The following is an 18,543-nucleotide window of genomic DNA, read 5'->3' as shown; positions in this document are numbered from 1 at the left end:
GGAACAACTTCAAGACGCACGCCACAAATAGGAGGAGGAGTTCGGCTAAACACCTAACAGAAGGGGACGCGCCAATGATTTGTTTTTTTATTTTTTAATGCCTGGTTTTACCAGTCGGTGTTCAATTTATTAGAAATTTAAAATTTAAAAAAGCGAATTTTCGTATTGTAAAACTTTAAATTCTAATACCCCCAATAAATTTTAAAATTGATTGGTGAAACCGGGCATAAGTGAAATAGTTTTGTTAGGAAAACCGTTTGATACAGACACCTACGAGCATTTGCGAAGACATCACGTAAGCCAAATAAGAGCTTGGAAGGACTACTCATTTTAAGTGACTTTCAACATCGATTGAAATCATTCACTGGTTTCTTCAATTTCACTGCAAACGTGTTGCCGTTCCGGTCACCCAAATGAGACAACTGACTATATGACACTAGACTATCTTTTGAATAGATTAGTGCGAGTAATTTTTATAGTTGCTGTGTTGATTAGTCAGCCATATAGTTTTGGTTTTCATTTGGTTTTGTTCTTCGGAGTAAAATAATTTTTTCGGGTCGATTTTTTTCAATCAAAGCAGTATTAACGCGATTACTCATGTAACTCTAAGGCCAGTCTAGAAATATTGCCTTATTTCCTTCCACTACGAGTATTGTTTTACTGATCGTAAGTCGTGTAGAGGTAGAGAAGTCTTCAATTTGTTTTGTAAATAGTAGAAGGTGATGGGGAAACGTCTACCACGAAAGTCCCAAAATCGAAATCTTTTTATGTGATAAAGAAATGTGAACTATAAGAGATCTGTTGAGTGCAACATGTGACAATATGTTCAGAACCGTTTTTTTTTATTTTTTCTCTCTTTAGCGGTCCACCCTCCTATAACAGTACTCGTACACTTTTTCTCCCCACCAAAAGCTTTTCAGCTCCCTCATAGGCGGCCAGTTTACAGTGCTTACTTCAATTCATTCGCAGAGAATGAGCTTCCACTATCAACAGTTGCTCAGTTCTTCAAAGTTATTAATCTAGTTCATACCCAAATCTAAGTTGAAAATGGCAATATTCGAGTGCTAATTGTTTCCCAATATTCCCTAACCAACTATTCTGAAATGAGGTTAACGAGAACTTAACTTTTTATAAGGAGGCTCATTTAGCTATAAGAAAACTAAAAGTTTTTTCTCTCTCACATCGACTTCAGAGGCCTTAAGTTGCTAACTGATATTCAAAAACCCCTCCAACATATTGAAATTAAGGGAAAAATCGCAAAGCTAGAACTTTTAACTTTCTACATCTATCTAACATTTGATTTTTAGATTCTCATATTTACCCATAATGAAAATCCTTTTTATTGTATGTAAGTCTATATTTGTTAAATTTCTGCCACGAATTATTACTCACTTTTTCTATACTTTTCTCATAAGCGGCTAAATTTTTCAGTCACTAAAAAACAACACACTGTATCAGTCTAGTATATGGTACTTTAATTTTACCTAGATCTTAAGTTAACTTTCAATGTAATCACCAATTATATATTTTATAAAAGATCTTGAAAGTAAATAAAATAGTTGTAGCTTTTAAGTGTATCATCTTCTTTGAGTAATAAATCAAATATTTATAAAAACTATCATTAGCAATTAGATGCACAACAAATATTTCTGTGTGTGCAAGTTTTTCAAAATGCCTTCAAGGTATTTGAAATAAATTTTAATTTACAAGCAACAACAAAAAATTTAACAAAAACAAGCAGTACCCTCATAAAAATGTTGTCAGGTATTAGTTTGTGAAGTACTGTCAGTCAACTTCAGGTCGGGCAATATTTCCCACACATTGCAACAACATATGTATGAATGAATACTGTACTGCATCGATATGTAAATGATAGAACATGCAAAATAGTGAAAAAAGAGTATTTTAGAAGGCACAAGTCCGGTATATTCGCGTGACGTTGAACTAACTTTGTTAATTGCCTTGCAGATGAGTCGAAGCGAAATGATGGGGCAGTTGTACCAGCTGAAGTGTGCGAATTCGATTATTAAGGTAATTATGTACATTAAGGCAGCTGCTTTTTTACCGCCCTATGTTATATTATGTATAAGTAAACATTTCGTAGTGAAACATATCAAGCAACTATGAATTGCGAATTTAATTTAAGTTCAGCAGATTCTGCAAAATACTAGTGGATTAAATTTTCTTTTAAAAAGTTGAATCCCAAACATACATAGACACGATTTTATCTGTCTTATAAGAAAATATATCTGTTACACGTACATAACCCAATTACTATCTCATTTTGCTTTCAACTACATGCAAGCCAATTCTGCTTTCAGCGAAAAAAGCCGGTAAGTTTAGTGGAATTGCGGCAGTAGCAGTGCAAACCCGAGTGATCAACTATTTTACAATGAAAATGGTGAGCAGTGGCAGATCAAATGTTAAATTTAAAAAACACGTTAGGCAAAAAACATTGAAAGCACTGACTTCAGGTATGTAAGATCGAATACAGCGCGAATTTATGATACGATTTATTACATGTTTGGGAACACTTAAGAGGAATAGGTAGATTCATAGATCTTTTTGAAACGTAATGAAATTGTTAAAGAAAAATATATTAACAAGTTTCGAAAAGTTGCAGGTATGAGTTTAATTAACTTCTAAATTCGCTGTAGCGGAATATTAGGGAAATTTTGATCAACAAATCTATAAGTAGTTAACCAAATTATATATTTTTAAGAAGTAATGAAATAAGTGTTAGCGTTCCATTGCGACAAAAAGACATTAATGCGGACAAAAATTTTGTTGTGCCAACGAATGCACTGGTTTTGAATTAAAAACCAAGTTTCGCATATTTAAAATGTGAAATGTTTCGCATATCTGAATGTGGAGCCAAAAACACCGAGACAAATCTCCGTGATATAACCAGTTAATGCCAATTGTTTCCGACATCAGAAGAGAGAGCCTTACTTGTCTCTTGTTCTTGAGGTACGAAAATCAGTGACGGGTTGGAAACTCGGTGATGATTAACCTTTGCTTCATATATTCTTGTAGCTATTGCACCATTTACATTTATATACTTGAATTGTTTAAAAATAGAATAGAAAACTACAAGATTGCGCAGAGTGATGTGGAATTTTGAGAAGGTTTAATTTTACAGTGACGTAATTGAACTTTGGTAACGAACTCAAGTATCAATCATTGGAAACAGTTATGGAGAGTTAGGCTGGGTTCATACAAAAATTTGAAGAGAATAGAGCAGAAATGTTTATTTGAAAAAAAAAAAAAATTGAGTAGTACGAGCGCTGCCATTTAACAGGGTCGCTTTGCAATATTATGTGTGATGAGCTGCAGTTCGATGTTACTGTTGAAAAATTTGGTATTTCTTAGCACAAGTTTGCAATTAAAGTTTTCACTTGCTAGCTTTATTTGCTCTTTTCTTAGTGAGTTCATTTCGCCCAAATTAACTCGTGAAAATGTTCGTACTATGATTTATTACGATCTTCGAGACAGGGGTGCATTGCTCAGTTTGCTACGATTTTTGACGTAGCCACTAGCCGTCGATCCTTACAGGATGAATTTCGTGAACGCCGTCCAAAAACGGTTGTGTTGCTAGAACCAATCGATTCTGTGCACCAATTAATAAGACTAGCATAAATGTAATATAGTTCAAGAAGATTTGTTCTCGTTGGATAGCGCATAATTTAACGATTGCCCAAAAAAAGGCCTCGTGTCGATTGGTGTAAAAAAATTTTGAAGAAATCCAGCCGTGGTGGTTCAAAGCACGTCTATGGCATCGCAATAGTTGACGAATATTGGATCTATTCATGTTAGCTGAAAAAAAATTGATAATATGGGTGTTTCAAGACGACCTTAATACAATAAAATTTGTTCGCGAAAGAAAGCAAAAACTGGCTTGCATTTTTAAAAAATCTGCTTATTTCTGGAATTGTACCACCAAGAAATTTAAAGCAGTTAATTCTGAGTGATGTGCAACCATTTTTTGGAGAATTAAGGAAAGCCAACCGTCGAAGACGAAATAGCTTTAAACAAGACAGCTTTCACGTACTCACACAAGAAAGTGTTTAACCACTCAAAATATCGAATCCGCATTAAAGCCGTGATTCGGCACCTAATGAGTTTTTTTTTTCTTCCTGAACATCAAAAATAAAATGCGAGGTCAACGTTTTTCCACGCCCGAAGAAGCTGTTGAAGCCTTTAAACAGGTCGTTTTGGAGGTATTTACTTCTGAATGGCAAAAGTAATTTGAAGATTGCTCAAAAGAACACATACTTATATGGTAGTAATTTCCATCCTGCTCCTGTTCCACCCTTTAATTCTCGCCTATCTCTAATATCTCTTGAAAAGAGAAGGAAAGTGCTTTCACTTCCTTCTACTTAAGTGGATAAGCCTTAATGTTCCATAAATAAGTCTTCGCAATTTTTACCCTTTTTATGGGGAATAATTTAAGATATTGTGATTGTAATTCATTATTTTTCCAATTTAAATAAAAAACAAACAAAAAATTTAGACTTAATTTGATTGTAATGTGCAAATTGCTAACGCATTCGAGACCATAAGTTATCCAATTGCTACCTGCTTGATTTCCCTTTTTTTAGATTTAATTTTTTTAAAATTGTCAAATTAGCTGCTTAATATAGAATTTATATTGAATGCTAATATTTAGTTGCCAAATTTGTCTAGTCTGTAAGTTAATGTGTACTGTCGATTATTAAAAAAAAAAAACAAAATAAAATAAACTTTCAAGGAAATCGAAATGTGATTCTCAAAATTAACTTTTATAAATATTGCAAAAAAATGTCTAAATTGTAAAAGATTCATAAAAACCATACCATAAAAACCATATATGCCCATACACATTTACATATAAGTTTATTCAAAATTTCCTATGATGTTTGGTAGTCTTAATTCCTTTTCCATTGAGCATTTGAAATAATGATTATTTTCGGTCCTTTCGATGGGAATAGAGTAGAGATAGCATAATAATAAGCACCACCAAACCCCTTAAGATTAATTTTAATTGCATTTTTTGCATGTTTAGGTTTTTTTAAGAACTAAAGTTGTACTTGATTTTTCTAGCAACTCTGCTCATACTGTGATTTTTGCAGAAAATAACCCATCCTAATAGGTGTATATCAGTTGTATAATTTTTCAATTTGATGTAAATGTACCACTAACATTATTGAGCCATAATTTACTAATTTTTATTAACGTGTATGGATTTAATTACATCAATTACTCGTAAAAAATGTGTCAGCCGCAAGAAAAAATCTTCGTTACATCTTTCGGATATAAAATTTAGGAATTTTAAAATTGGAAACACTTAAGCAAAAGTGGCTGTAAACCCCTATTGGCATAAATGCTGTAAATCACCTTAAAGCGCCCACCAATAAACTTGAAACTAGTTCGTCTTACTTGGTTCAGTTACCTCATAATTTGGTGCAATTCGATACAACAATAAAAATGCACAAAATACAAGAGACATACATACATATGTATGTATGTATAGTTTCTGCTTTGATTTTGGTTCATGAAAAGGTCAAAGTTCAAAATCTTCATGTTTATCGTCTATTTGAATACTCATCGCGCTCTTTCTAAAGCAACAACAAGAAACCAATATTACGGCTTTAAAAAGTATACGCAGCTTAAGCGGCTGGTGTTGCAAGTAGCGGGCGCATAAACAAAGGTGCATGTATATACGTACCTACCTAGCATAACTACAAATGTGTGTGCGATCGTTAAGGGCTGGAGCACATCTTTAGGTTAGAAAAAAGAAGCAAAAAGTACAGAAGCCAAATTATACAATAACGTACTGAAGAAGAGTTTAGAGATTGGCTTGGGATGTAAAATAAGTACTTAAAAGTAATTCTTTTAATTGGTTTTCAAAAAAAAAATTTATAGTTTATCGTAAAACTTTGAACTCACACGTATATATGAACATATAACAGTCGCAAGCCTACTCATCATCCACTGTATTTATAAGTACATCTTTTTTTTAAATAAAGCGTGAATTTGCATTATTAATAATTCTTGTTTTATATGCTCTGTGTCTTTCTAAGCATTTCAATCAATTCAAAGAGAGCATTCCACTATTTGGGGTTACGATCAATCAGATATTCCAATCATCTTCAATTATGTCTTGCATATTTTAAGCGTTAGCAAAAATGGAAAAGTAATGCACATGAACGACAGAAAACGGAAAAAAATTAAATAAATTTGAATTAGAAATAATATTTAATCCTAAAAATTAAAAAGAAAATGTGATCTGCTAAATGGAACCGAAAATATCCCCCACCAAAATTTTCTATGTACATGAAATCTCCAAATTATTAATTTCTTTTGTAACATTTTTTCAGTTTACTTCTTATTATACTCAAGCCTATAAATGAACCAATTTTCAGAAAATTTACAATGCCCAAAAAATGCTTGGATAACCTGACATGGATGCGCTCAAATGCAATAACTATTCTTCGCAGCATTTCACTAGCTTTAACTCTTTGATTTTATTCCTGCGCGGTTCTACTGTTCCATAATGGGATTAAGGAAGAAACGGAAATTTCACTATCTGGAAAAGGAATTTGATTATTTATCTTCTATGTTATAATTTTGTCATCTATAGTATTTTCGCTCAATCATAGGAGTTTCCTTCTTATTTACAGTCGACCTTGGGAGTTACGAGAGTGGGTCGAACTTTACTTGAAGCATGAGGTAAGGTAGAAAATGTGCGACAAAAAATATTGAATATTGTTTTGATACACTTCATTTAATGTTTCTGAAATATTTTGATTGACTATCAAAACGTAAAAGTGTTACCATACTTAACTTTACATTAAATGATTTATTCAATAGCAAGATTTACACATAGTAATTATAGGAACAATACATAGTACGTAATAACATAATGTAATTCATATAATTTGATTAGACTTTCGATGCTCCTTTACAAGCAAAATGTGGGCTTTCAGGCAACAGCAATATTTATTCTAATTTTAGTACAAACAATTCACCATTTTTGTTTTAACTCGTGCATGAGTCCTTAAACTTTATGCTGATCAGTTAACGTAAATTGTTGGTATTAGTGCTTTCCTCTAAATTGCTGAATGACGCTTTTTCTAGCATGGATACTAAATTTTTTCTTCTACAATTTGCTCTGGCTCAGTAAATTTTTCTCTACTACTATGTTCTTAGAATTCTCGTTGCCAACTATTTAGCCCCCCTACACTTAAGAACAGAAGCGTGCTCATTTGTCATTAGCATCATAACTGGCTCTATTGACTGCCCTTCTCTAGAACTCTTCGTTATTCGAAATTCTTTGAAATTGCTTTTTCTAGAAGTGGTTACGGTAGCAACGCTCCCATATCTAGAACTTGTGCTTTTAGAGTTTCATTTCACGCAATCAAGACCTTCATTACTAGTATTTTTTCTTGGCTCATATATTTAATAAATATTTGCCCTAATTTTAAAATTTACCTACTTTTATATTAATTTTAGCTGTGTAGTCTATAAGAATATCTTGTACTTCAAGGCTTAAAATAAGTATAAGTAAATGTGTGTATCTAGTCTGTAGGGTTCTTTTAATTATAGACTTAAATAAATAAAACACAAAAAATTACGAAGAGTACCAAGGGGACTTTAACACCAGATTTGCTTACTTACGACCGGAATAGACTTAAACTGCGCCTTTTGGCTAAAAAATATTTCAATGCGCACTCAGCCGGCCAGCCTTAGTTCGTTAACAGAATTATAATTACTTTTTTTGTGAATCCCCGAATGGTCCTTGTGTACTCGTACATGTTCTAAGCGCTTATAGATTTGTATCCTTTTTTTGTTTTATGCATTTGTGATTGCATAGATGCTAAATAACCTTCCTGGTATAAGGATTTTTGCGCGGAGTTTCCAGGAGGGAAATCAAATCCAAGCAATGTTTTACGTGTGCGAAAGATGATAAATGGGTGTCTTTGGAAGTCCACAACCATATATTTTTTATCCCGCCTTCTAATATTTTAAACGGCTTTTTGATGAAAATTGTTCAGTCGGATTGGATTCCCATAAATATGTAAAAATAAAATTTTCTGAGTAGAGATCGGACTGCGACTTATTTGCGACTTCGCTTAGCCCCCAATTTGAGATGCCCGCATTGATTTTTTGTTCAAACAAAGAATAAATTTTTACGATTTGGTTTTTAAGCCGCTCTCGGATGGATCTTCGCTCTATCCTTGGTGCGCTGCAATATAAAGAAGAAGCACATCTTGAAATTATTATAAATTATTTTAAAATTTGGAATTGCAAAATATAAGTATATTTCAAACTATGAATAATAAAGTACTTACAAACTTTCTCCGAATCTCAATTTCAACGAAACTATGATCACTATGTCATCCGCATACACCACTGCCTTAATTCCCTTGCGGTCGAACTTGGAAAGGATATTGTTGACAACTAATAACGATAACAGACAATGTTCGTTCTCTCAATCGTAATTACAACCACATGAAGAGCGGTCTCTGTAGATTTTCCTTTGAGCTATGCATGTTGGGATGTTGAAGTTGTTGTACTCATAATCTTCTCTCTAAAATATGCATCGAGCAATCGTTCAGGAGTTTTAAGAATAAAAGATGGCTCTGAAATCTTTCGCTGTATCATGGCCGCGTCTACCAGCTTTGGGGATAAAAATCACTTTAACCCACCTCCAGCTTTTTGGAATGTGCCCAACCACGGAACCATTGTTTCTCGATTGTTCCACTGCATGTCAGGGAATATCCCATATGGGCTGGCTGCTTTGTATGGTTCCAAGTTTTACATGGCCCATAAAATTTTATCTTGAGATACGATGTGATTGATTATATTGGAGGACAACTTGGACATTTGAACACTGTCAATATTGTGTATTTATCGCATAGTCTAATGTGTCAGCCGAGAATTTTGCCCATTCCCCGCTGTCTTTTCTCAAAAAAATTGGAACGAAGTGTCCATCCCCCGCTGTATTTTCTCAAGAAAGTAGGACAGAAGTGTTCTTTGGATAAAAGCTTACCTAGCCTAACCGTATTTTTGGTTGATTCAATGGAACTACAGAAATCTTTCCAAGCTTCTGTCTTAGCTTCTCTGATATTTCTCTTGTATTCCTGAGGCAATCTTTGTAGGGTTTAAAGTAATTGTACTTGCAGCAGATATTGTTGATTTAACAATTCCGATTTAATTCTTAAAATTATCATAAAGCCTGGTAGTAGTCATACTTTTTTGTAACAAAAAAGACTTATATGGAAAAAAGCTGTGAATTAAACTTTGTAAAACTCTTCACAAATATAAATAAATCTAAAAATATAATAAATGAGAGGAAATATGAATATTAAAAATGCCTAAAAAATACCAAAGCAGTTAAAAGACAAATGTTCAGCAATTGTACACCTTTACTTTTGTTATTGTACTTTTTGCAAACTCTGCCAACTGGCTATCTATTGACATTTGATTACTACGAGTTTGTCACGTTTTTGTTATAAAAATCTGAATGCGCGAACATTTTATTTTTTACACTCTGCAGTTCTCATCTTCACTTCAGTTGCAAATAGATATTTTTTTTTGGCTGCAATGCAAACACAAGATGGTAAGTAAAAAAAAAAATATCTATATCGAACAACAAATTCAGAATTGAAAAAAAATCTTAAAAAAAGTATCCGCTCTTCGTTAAATATTTTATTTATTTTTTTAAATTAACAATTTTCGCAATAATTCATTACCATTAATTGAAGTCGAGCATTTGTGTGTCACCACTCGTATTAAGGGGAGGCTATGAACAAATTAATGATTAACAATAAAAATTGATTAATTTTTCATATAAGTCTTGAATAAATAAAGAGGTTACAGCTAAGATTGAGTTGTTTGATTGCATTAATCAACAGTGTACACCCAAAGCATATTTTATAGTAATGTTGAAAATGTGCATGAATGAATTCTATACAATATCGCTCAATATTAAAAAAAATTGTGTTTAGTGCCTACGGCGTGAATAAAAAAAACATTTAAATTTATAGTATGTATTTTTGATATTTCCATAACAGTTGAGTGGGGTTGTAAGGTAATTGTTTTCACATATGTATATATGTATATTAGGGCGGGTTGATTTAAAAATCGCTCATTGCTCTGTGAAAATCGTATTCTAGGGATCAAAATAAGAAACTTTGCCGAAGGAACCATACCTCTAAAACGAATTCTTATGTCCCCCAATTTAAAAATATCGTTTTAGAGGTATGGTTCCTTCGGCAAAGTTTCTTATTTTGATCCCTAGAATATGATTTTCACAGAGCAATGAGCGATTTTTTTGCCTCCCCACAAATCGACCCGGCCTAATGTATATATATATTAATCACTCGACAGTTGGTATAGCCTACGTTAGATGTAGTTCGAAAGGTCTTCTGTAGCTACTATACATCATATTCAAGTTTAAGATGTAAGATGAATTTCAAGACGTAAAAAATCTATAGGAACGGCGGTATTCTGCTTTAGCTGTGAATTAAGAGATTCTTTATGGTGGGCGGAAATCTAGCCATAGAACGCTAGCCGGTTATGACTATACCACTTAAACAAAATATGTTGCTATATATATGAACTTGAATGTAAAGTTGGTGGAGTTCACTTAATTTTTGTATAACATCTTAAAAGTCGATTTATATGGTGCTTGTTAGACAATGAGGCATATCATAATACCAAAATACATAATAATTTCCTCTCAACATGTACGTACATGTTATTTAGTACCAGTTGGAGTAATATTTGAACCAAATTTTAGCCGCACTCAAGATTGAACGTATTTATGTAGGTATGTTTGTAAGTTGCGCGAACTCAGTGTATATCATTGCATGTTATTTTCATATGCGTATGTAGTTAAAAATTGGGTCCAAGGCGAAGGTTAATCAAAATTTGAAAAAAAACTCGAGTATGCAATTTTATAACCCATTGAAATTTGTTGTAAAAGAGTGCGAGTTTAAAGTGTCTCAAAAATCGCTTAGTTTTGGCAATTGCGATTCATCTATCGAATACTCGATATATTTTTTTTAAATGTGAAAATTCAAATTAAAAATTTCAAAATTTTGATGAAAATTTGTTAGTTTTTTTTTTATTTGCATAAAGTTTGAAGCTTAGATTTATAGGTTTTTGTTGTTTATTTGAAGAATTATTAAAATTAAATAAGCAACAAATAAATTGCCAATTATTTAACGCACTGTAAATACGCAAATCATATTCTTATTTATTTATTTTTAATCTCATTTGATTATTGCACAGCGTTGCTGTACGCAATGCACAAACCTTTGATTGCCTGTGATATTCAGCCTAAAAACATGCTTCAAATGTGTATACCTATACATATATGGTGTATGTATATGTGTGCAAGTAAAGCTCTCCCGAGCTTTCTTTCGTTTCTTAACCCTTACTCGAGATCATATGCACAATTGTAAACTTTTGTTTTCGTGGAAAGCTAAATGCTTTGAATTATTTCATTGTTTAAAAACTTTTTAAAATTCACTTATGTATTTACTTATGAAAACAGGCAAAAGATATTTGTTTCAAATCGTCTACATTGCATTGCATAAATGCGAAAAACTATCAAAACATATGCGTGTACTATACCATGGGTATGCGTTTCTATTTATATGTTAGGAGATCAATAATAAAAATAATAAAACCAGCTTCTTGAAGTTATTTAATTCTTTTGTTAAAACGCTTTAGAAAACGCCTTATTGATCTCCCCATTTTTAAATTATCGTCTCTTAACGGTCACAAATTTTTTAAGAAGAATAAAACGTCTTAAGTAAGTATGAGGAGGAGGGTTATATATATGTATATGTATCAACCATTCGATTGATTCCAGGTTCTATGCTCACTGTATATGCTGATTGAAATAGAAAATTTATGTTCGTGTGGCATTGCACCTATTTTTATTAAAGACAGACTCAACAAATAAAATTGTATTCAAAAACCAAATTCACTAAAACTATATTTACTTAAAAGGTTTAATTATTTTGCATATTTATTCAAACTGATTACTTTTTTGAAACTAATAAATGATCTGATGACACAAATAAATAGTTTAGTAAACTTTATCTGACCTCTGCCGGGAAGCTTTTCGGATAAGAGAAAACGTGTTCTTCTAATATGCTTGTGATTCTCTTCACAAGCTTAAGTATAAGTATTTAAAGTGCATATCCCTCATAGTTTTTAAAAGTGGTTTGAACGCTTTACTGTCGAGATGTTTGAAAAGTGCAGTATTTTTTGTTGAGCAGAATGGTTGAAGCTAGAATACCCGTTCGAAAGGCTTGGACGAACGGCCCCCACATCTTAAATACAAATATTAGTTACACCCTAGTATGTGACAACCAAACCCACAGTAAAGTTTTGCTAGGTACTTGACCATCGCAGAATCAAAGGCTACAAGGTCGCTAATGAGCTAGCAAGAGAAGTATTAGCAAACAAACGTCTTCTTGCATCTTGAACTATTCTGCAGTTGCTATTTCAAATAAGTATAATATATATTTGAGTAATTGTTGGGTATTTGGCGGAGCTACTCCTCCAATTTGTGGTGTGGAGTTTTGTGCCGTCTCCGAACGGCAGATGGCTTTTTATGAGAAGATGTTTCATAGCTGAGTTACACTCGGTTGCCGGGGAGCAACCCATATTAGAAAAAAAATAGTTTCTGTATTTTTTTCAGTTCTGTGTACACAGCGGATTTCGCACACGGACACTACCGAATAGTAGCCACGCACCAACCCATTTCGCTACGGCGGCCGCCAAAGTTCAAATAATTACAGACTGAGTAAATCTAGGTCAGAGCAATCACGGAGAAATAGGAGGAGTCACAATAAGGAGACAGTTGGAGATTTTTGTGTAGGATTTGGATTCGATTATGGTTCCTGCTTTTATATACCGGTTTTGTCGTTTTAGTAAGACAAATTGAAAGATCTTTCTGGAGGACTGTAAGACATCCGATCATATTTTGAGTAAATGCTGAAGAGTTGAACTACTAAGCGTTAAGAATTGGTCTGGGAAAAAAAACACGTAGCATTCATTAAGCATTCATACTTCAATTAATTTTATATATATCTGTAGGTTAAAAAAAATCGAAAAAATTACACCTTGCTATCTATAGGCCATCTTTAGGGAGCTTCACGGAATATTTCTTCCTGGACTAGATATTTAAAAAAATATATATAATTGAAACTACTAAAAATTGGTATTTTCGGCAACATGTGTTTCATGTATTTGAATTACTAAAATATGACTAATTCATTTCTCTTCATCAAAAAATCTTTCTTAAATAAAACATTATATGTATGAAATAATTCTTAAAAGCCACATACAGAAAACCACACCAAAACTATCTTCTTGCTAATTTAAAACTAAAAAAACATAGCAAAATAAATTATCGAGCAACACAGTAAAAAATCGAAGCCAAAAACTGTATTCAGTGAATCTAAATCGTTAAGTCTTATTAATTCTATGCTTATGGGTAGTAATTGCTGTTGTGTATTTAATTTTTCGTCAATGCCGCTTTTTTGTAACGCCGATATTGATTGTAGCCGAAAGGGTTCACCAGCTGATTGGGGCGTGCGCGCAATTCTTGTGTGGCTAATTGCTGTTGTTGTTGCTGCTGGTGCTGTTGCTGTTGTTGATTTTTCTGTTGCTGCTGTAATACTTGCTGTTGTTGTTCTTGCTGTAAATTTTGCGGCTGCTGGGTAAAGTTTTGCCCACTTAAATCGCCAAATTGACCTGGAAGCTGACCTTGTCCCGGCAAGCCACCACCGAGGCCGCCTCCGTAAAATGCATTCGATTGTGGTTGTTGAGCGCCAGGGAACTGTGGAAAAGGTGGCTGCAATTGGCCAGCAAGTTGTTGCTGATATGCACGTTGTTGTTGTTGTTGTAGTTGAAAAGGAGTCAATTGCTGCTGTTGACCTGGACGTTGTTGACCCGAAAATTGACGAAAAGGCGTTTGGTATGGATTCAGATTGGGGTTGATGGCCTGTTGGTAGGGTTGCTGCACGCTGGCGATATATTGAAGCGACTTGGCAATTGCGTCGGGTATGGGGGGAGGTGTGGGAATGTGAGCACCCTCAGCGCGAAATCCTGGAGGAAGATGTAATTAATAAAAGTGTCTCAAAGAGGTTTTCATTAGCTTTCTCATATTCACCATTCTCATCGGCTATATAACGTACAGTTATGGGCGTGCCCTCCGGTGAGGTGTAAGAGTATGAACCTTGCACCACCTGTGCTTCGACATCTTCGCCTAGGCCCAAATTTTTTACATACCCCTGCGCCTGGGCGGTAGTACCATCGGCCGAGGCGTAACCATATGAAAAGCTGCCGTCATAGTTGAGATCATTCTGATAGGCGGTAATGGGCACATAGTTTGGTTGGTCAAGACGATTATAGATGCGAAAGGGACTCTTAAAAGGAGTTGTATTAAAAATGTTTATGAACAATGGGAAAAAATTATTAAAATGAATTGAAAATCCGCGAAAGTACTTCCTACTTCATGTATGTACCTGTGGTACTATGCCGGAGAGCTGTGAGATGGGTGATATTGCACCAACTGGTTGCAAGGTGTTTAGAGAATTGGGAAAGCCCTGCTGTTGTTGTCGTTGTTGATGTTGCTGTTGTTGCTGCTGCTGTAACTGCTGGCGTAATTGTGTCTGTTGTTGTCGCTGAAATGGTGATTGATTGAAGAGTGCGTTAGGCTGACAGCGACAAGTATGCTGCGACAAACTGAGCGATAATACTAAACCGGCTAGCAGCTGTAACAAAGTAGCAAAAAATCAAAATATGAATGATAAATCAAGCAAGAAAAATCACAACCAAAAATAAAAAAAGACACTGAGAAATATACGAAAAAATCTTTGCTAAGCGCTAAATAAAAAATCAATAAAAAATTATTATCAGTATTAAGTTTAAGAAACCGTCAGAAATGAGTAATTTCCACGAAGGCAGTGATCTTCATACAAGATCATGATTCTCATTTCCATTTGCTTTACCTGGCCAAAATGATAAAATTAGTTAAGCCTAAAAAGCTTTCGGAAACTCAGCCTTTGGAGTTCGTGAGCCCAAAAGACATTACGGCCGCATAATTTCAGCATGGCGTTTGCCTTGCTTTTTTGGACTTCCAACAATTTTTTAATTGCGGTCAAAGAAAGCCGAGTTAAATATTTAGTTTACTTTTCTTAAAAAACATTTAATTATTCCCTGCTTATGTCAGGATAATCCGCAAAATACATGCTTGTTATAATTAGACCATAATTTTTCTCAGACAATGGTTGACAAGTAGGTATTTTATATATAATGAAAAAATTACCATCATGTGTTCTCCTAGAGTAGTTATATTTAATAGCTGAAGAGCTTTAGACTGACCGCACTATTTTCTGTAATATCTGAATTGGAAAATTTGTGCGTTTGGCTTGAACATTCATCATTAATAGACTCTCGCTGGAGAAATATTTGCAATTTGTTAAAATCAATTTTTTTCTTAATCTTTTCTATCAGGTAAGTCACTGCTTGGTGTGCTTTATCGGCCGTACAGTGGAAAAAATACCATGTTTTCTGTGAAAAGTTGGAAAGACTGATCCAGCATGATTGAATTTTAAAAATTGTAATATTTTTGTCATGCTAAATCTAAGTATTCTATAAAATTTCCACCTTGACAATTGACTAAATTTTTCATTCTGCCCTACTCTTCCATATTCTATAAACCAAATAATAAAAAATAAATAAAGCCATAGATATTAGGAAAAAGTTTTTGGTATCATTAAAGAGTTTCAGAGCTTTGGAGACTTACTAAGACAAATATTTCTATATGAGATATGAAGAACACCACCATTTTTCTCAAGACTGATGAAAACTTAGGAAAATATGTAGACTTATTTATTATAGTTGCTTACACACGGTGTTTAGAGAAAAAAACGTAGCTATGCTATATTTAAAACCATAAAATTAACTTTTTACGAAGACTGTTTCCCCTTAAGAAATAAGGCTTAATATATGCCAGAAAACTGAGTAATTTTATAACATTGTTTGTAATGGTAAGTGTTTAGGCTATATATTTTCTCCAATTTCCGATGTGCATCTAGATATTCTTATGCCAATTAAAAGCTCTTCTGCTCTTCAGGCCAAATCTCTTTGATACGCTTTTTTATGTCGGACAGAAATTGTTTGCCTGCTATTTTTAAGTAGGGTGCATCACTCTCCATACAAAAAAAAAAAAACTGGTACTGTTTTTCCATCAGAACAATACAACTTATTATATGTTAAGAATACCGCCAAAATGTTTCCAAAAAATATTAAGATTTGCGTGAGGTGTACAGATTTGAAACTATGTACTTCCAAAAATATAGTTTTTATAAAAATATATTTTTCTAAATTTTGTTTGATAAAATCAAAATAAAATGTTGATATATAGGAAAAAATATTGGCGTTAATTTAAAGATATAAAAAGTATGAGAAATATGAATGAAGTCTTAGCAATCTAAATCGGTCAAGATTTGGCTGTGTTATTCGCGATTTCTTAAACCTATAGCCCGAAAAATCAAAAATAGCACCAAAAAATTATTATTTTGATTTTGTTGACACAATTTTTCGAAAATTGTATATAGACTTTTTAAGTTTAAACTGTTCTATCTGACTGAGAAGATTTGTTGGCAAAAAATATTTTTTAAAATATATTATTTTCTAAAAATCTCGATTTTTGTAGGTATTTTTCAAATTGGACCAGCTGATGCAATTCTTAATATTTTTCCGAAAAATTGTGGCGGAAGTCTAAACATGTAACAAATTTTATTATGTAAGGCACCCTATTATTTAGAAATAGTTTGTTTTATAAATTTAGCCATCTTTTCCGGATTTGTTAAAAATATGTAACCCCTTAAGCAGTATTGGGTAAAATTTTATATATTGACGTAAAGAAAAATTTAATTCACACAATACTTCGTGTAAAACTGCATGGATATTAACGGTAAGACCTTCCTTTAAGTATATTTTCTGGTTTGTTTTTTTGACTTCAGCCCCTAGATGTGGCCTGTTTCCGAAAAAAAGTTTAAAAAAACTTTACGTAAGTAACGAGGACTTAAAATATTTCTTCTGCTATTTACATTTACGATAATACGGAAACCCCTCTTATAACGCTTTTTACACGTCAGATACAGATTTCTGTGATCAAAATTAGAAAAATGTCATTTGTAAAAAAATTAAAACGTGCTGAGCTAGAACTTTGCTCTAAAGAAGTGGTCTGCACTTGATATACTTTTGATATTAAAGGATCGCTTTTCTGTTCTAAAAATGTTTTTATGCAGTGTTTTTATTATTCTAGTTTAGTTGCCGAGTGGACTGGTGTGTGGCTACCATTGAAACACCAAATGATAGTTTAAATTGCAGGTTTTTTTCTATTGACGGCCGCCTATCGGCAAGCAATGGCAAGCCATGGAGTGTATTTTACCCATGAAAAAGCTCCTCACAAAAACCACCTGTCATTCGGAGACGCCACAAGGCGTGAGTTACAGTCTTTATTTGTGGAGCAACAGCAAGACGCACATCAGAATTTGGAGAAGGAGCGCGGGCGAACACCAAACAAAAGATGTGTGTGCCAATCGAATATACATATATATACATAAATATATATATTATGTATGTATAACTTCACTAGAAAGTTATATTACCTAAAATAATTAGTATACGATATTTTGTATGCCTATCATGTATATACACTTTTTAGTTTTACCCGGAAATTCAATTTATCCATTGGATGAAAAACGCTCATCACCTCACCGGAACTATTTGTATCTCACACAATTTTGTTGTTGTTGTAGTAAATTTTAGTACAATTGTAAGTAGTTCACGATTAGCGATAGAATACACAGTGCGACAACTAACTTCCCATCAGCGTTTGTAGTGCATCGAGGCGAATTTCGATTTGCTAAACATTTTTGCGATTAAATAAATTGTCAGCCTTTCGAACAAAACACTATTTTTGTGAGAGTTTTCGCGAGTTTTGTTTTTTGCAATATTACATATATCTCCAGCATTAACAAAGACGCAGAGATGAGAACTGACGATAGTAATTTCTATAGTAGAGTATTGTAAGGCTTAGCACTCAGGTAATCCCTTAAAGGCCGCGGCGCAACTAATTTCCAGCAGCAGTTACGCTTTGTATTTATACAAACGCCTACGCGTGCTGATGCAATGGGAAGTCACCTGTGTTCAAGATAACTAGGGAGGAGTGAGGTGTTGTTGTTCATGTTTACTTAAAAGGTGTACTTTATTTATGCCTATGAGCTGCAATTTTTTCGCCCTAAACATTTGAGCTAGACAGCAGGCAGCATAAATGCCCTGAGCTGTCACAAGCGCGCTATCTGCCAAGAAGTCTGTACAGACTCACCGACGGCATCGGCTGTTGGTTTGGTCAAGTGGATTGCGAGTGGTCAACAGGCGAAGTGGCGGGATAAATAATGTTGAATACTGATGCCGTGGCTTCTGAGCTTCCTGTATAAATACGCGACTAACAAGCGTACA

General features: G+C 33.6%; 1 protein-coding gene across 2 annotated transcripts; it reads right to left on the bottom strand.

Moving 5' to 3' along the window:
• Positions 1–13,364: 13,364 nt before the first annotated feature.
• Positions 13,365–18,122, bottom strand: LOC129244988 (uncharacterized). 2 transcript variants are annotated; one of them, XM_054882921.1, is made up of 4 exons: positions 17,753–18,122; positions 14,535–14,783; positions 14,180–14,435; positions 13,365–14,115 (listed from the first exon to the last, which is right to left on the bottom strand). In XM_054882921.1, exons 1-4 carry the CDS (start codon positions 17,789–17,791, stop codon positions 13,523–13,525), a joined length of 1,137 nt encoding a protein of 378 aa, XP_054738896.1. In that variant the 5' UTR covers positions 17,792–18,122; the 3' UTR covers positions 13,365–13,522. The 2 variants fall into 2 exon arrangements, with proteins under 2 accessions (XP_054738896.1, XP_054738897.1); XM_054882922.1 differs by having other exon boundaries at positions 14,535–14,693.
• Positions 18,123–18,543: the final 421 nt, after the last annotated feature.

Source organism: Anastrepha obliqua, chromosome 4, assembly GCF_027943255.1.
Source record: "Anastrepha obliqua isolate idAnaObli1 chromosome 4, idAnaObli1_1.0, whole genome shotgun sequence".
NCBI lineage: Eukaryota > Metazoa > Arthropoda > Insecta > Diptera > Tephritidae > Anastrepha > Anastrepha obliqua.
The sequence above is the reverse complement of the archived record's forward strand: the minus strand, read 5'-3'. Positions and strand labels throughout refer to the sequence as shown.

Coding starts and splice junctions, on each gene's coding strand:
- LOC129244988 (XM_054882921.1), bottom strand. CDS start 17,791: ATGAGCGTTTTTCATCCAATGGATAAATTGAATTTCCGG. Junction 14,436..14,534: donor TCTCCGGCATAGTACCACAG/GTACATACATGA, acceptor ACTCCTTTTAAG/AGTCCCTTTCGCATCTATAA. Junction 14,116..14,179: donor TTATATAGCCGATGAGAATG/GTGAATATGAGA, acceptor ATCTTCCTCCAG/GATTTCGCGCTGAGGGTGCT.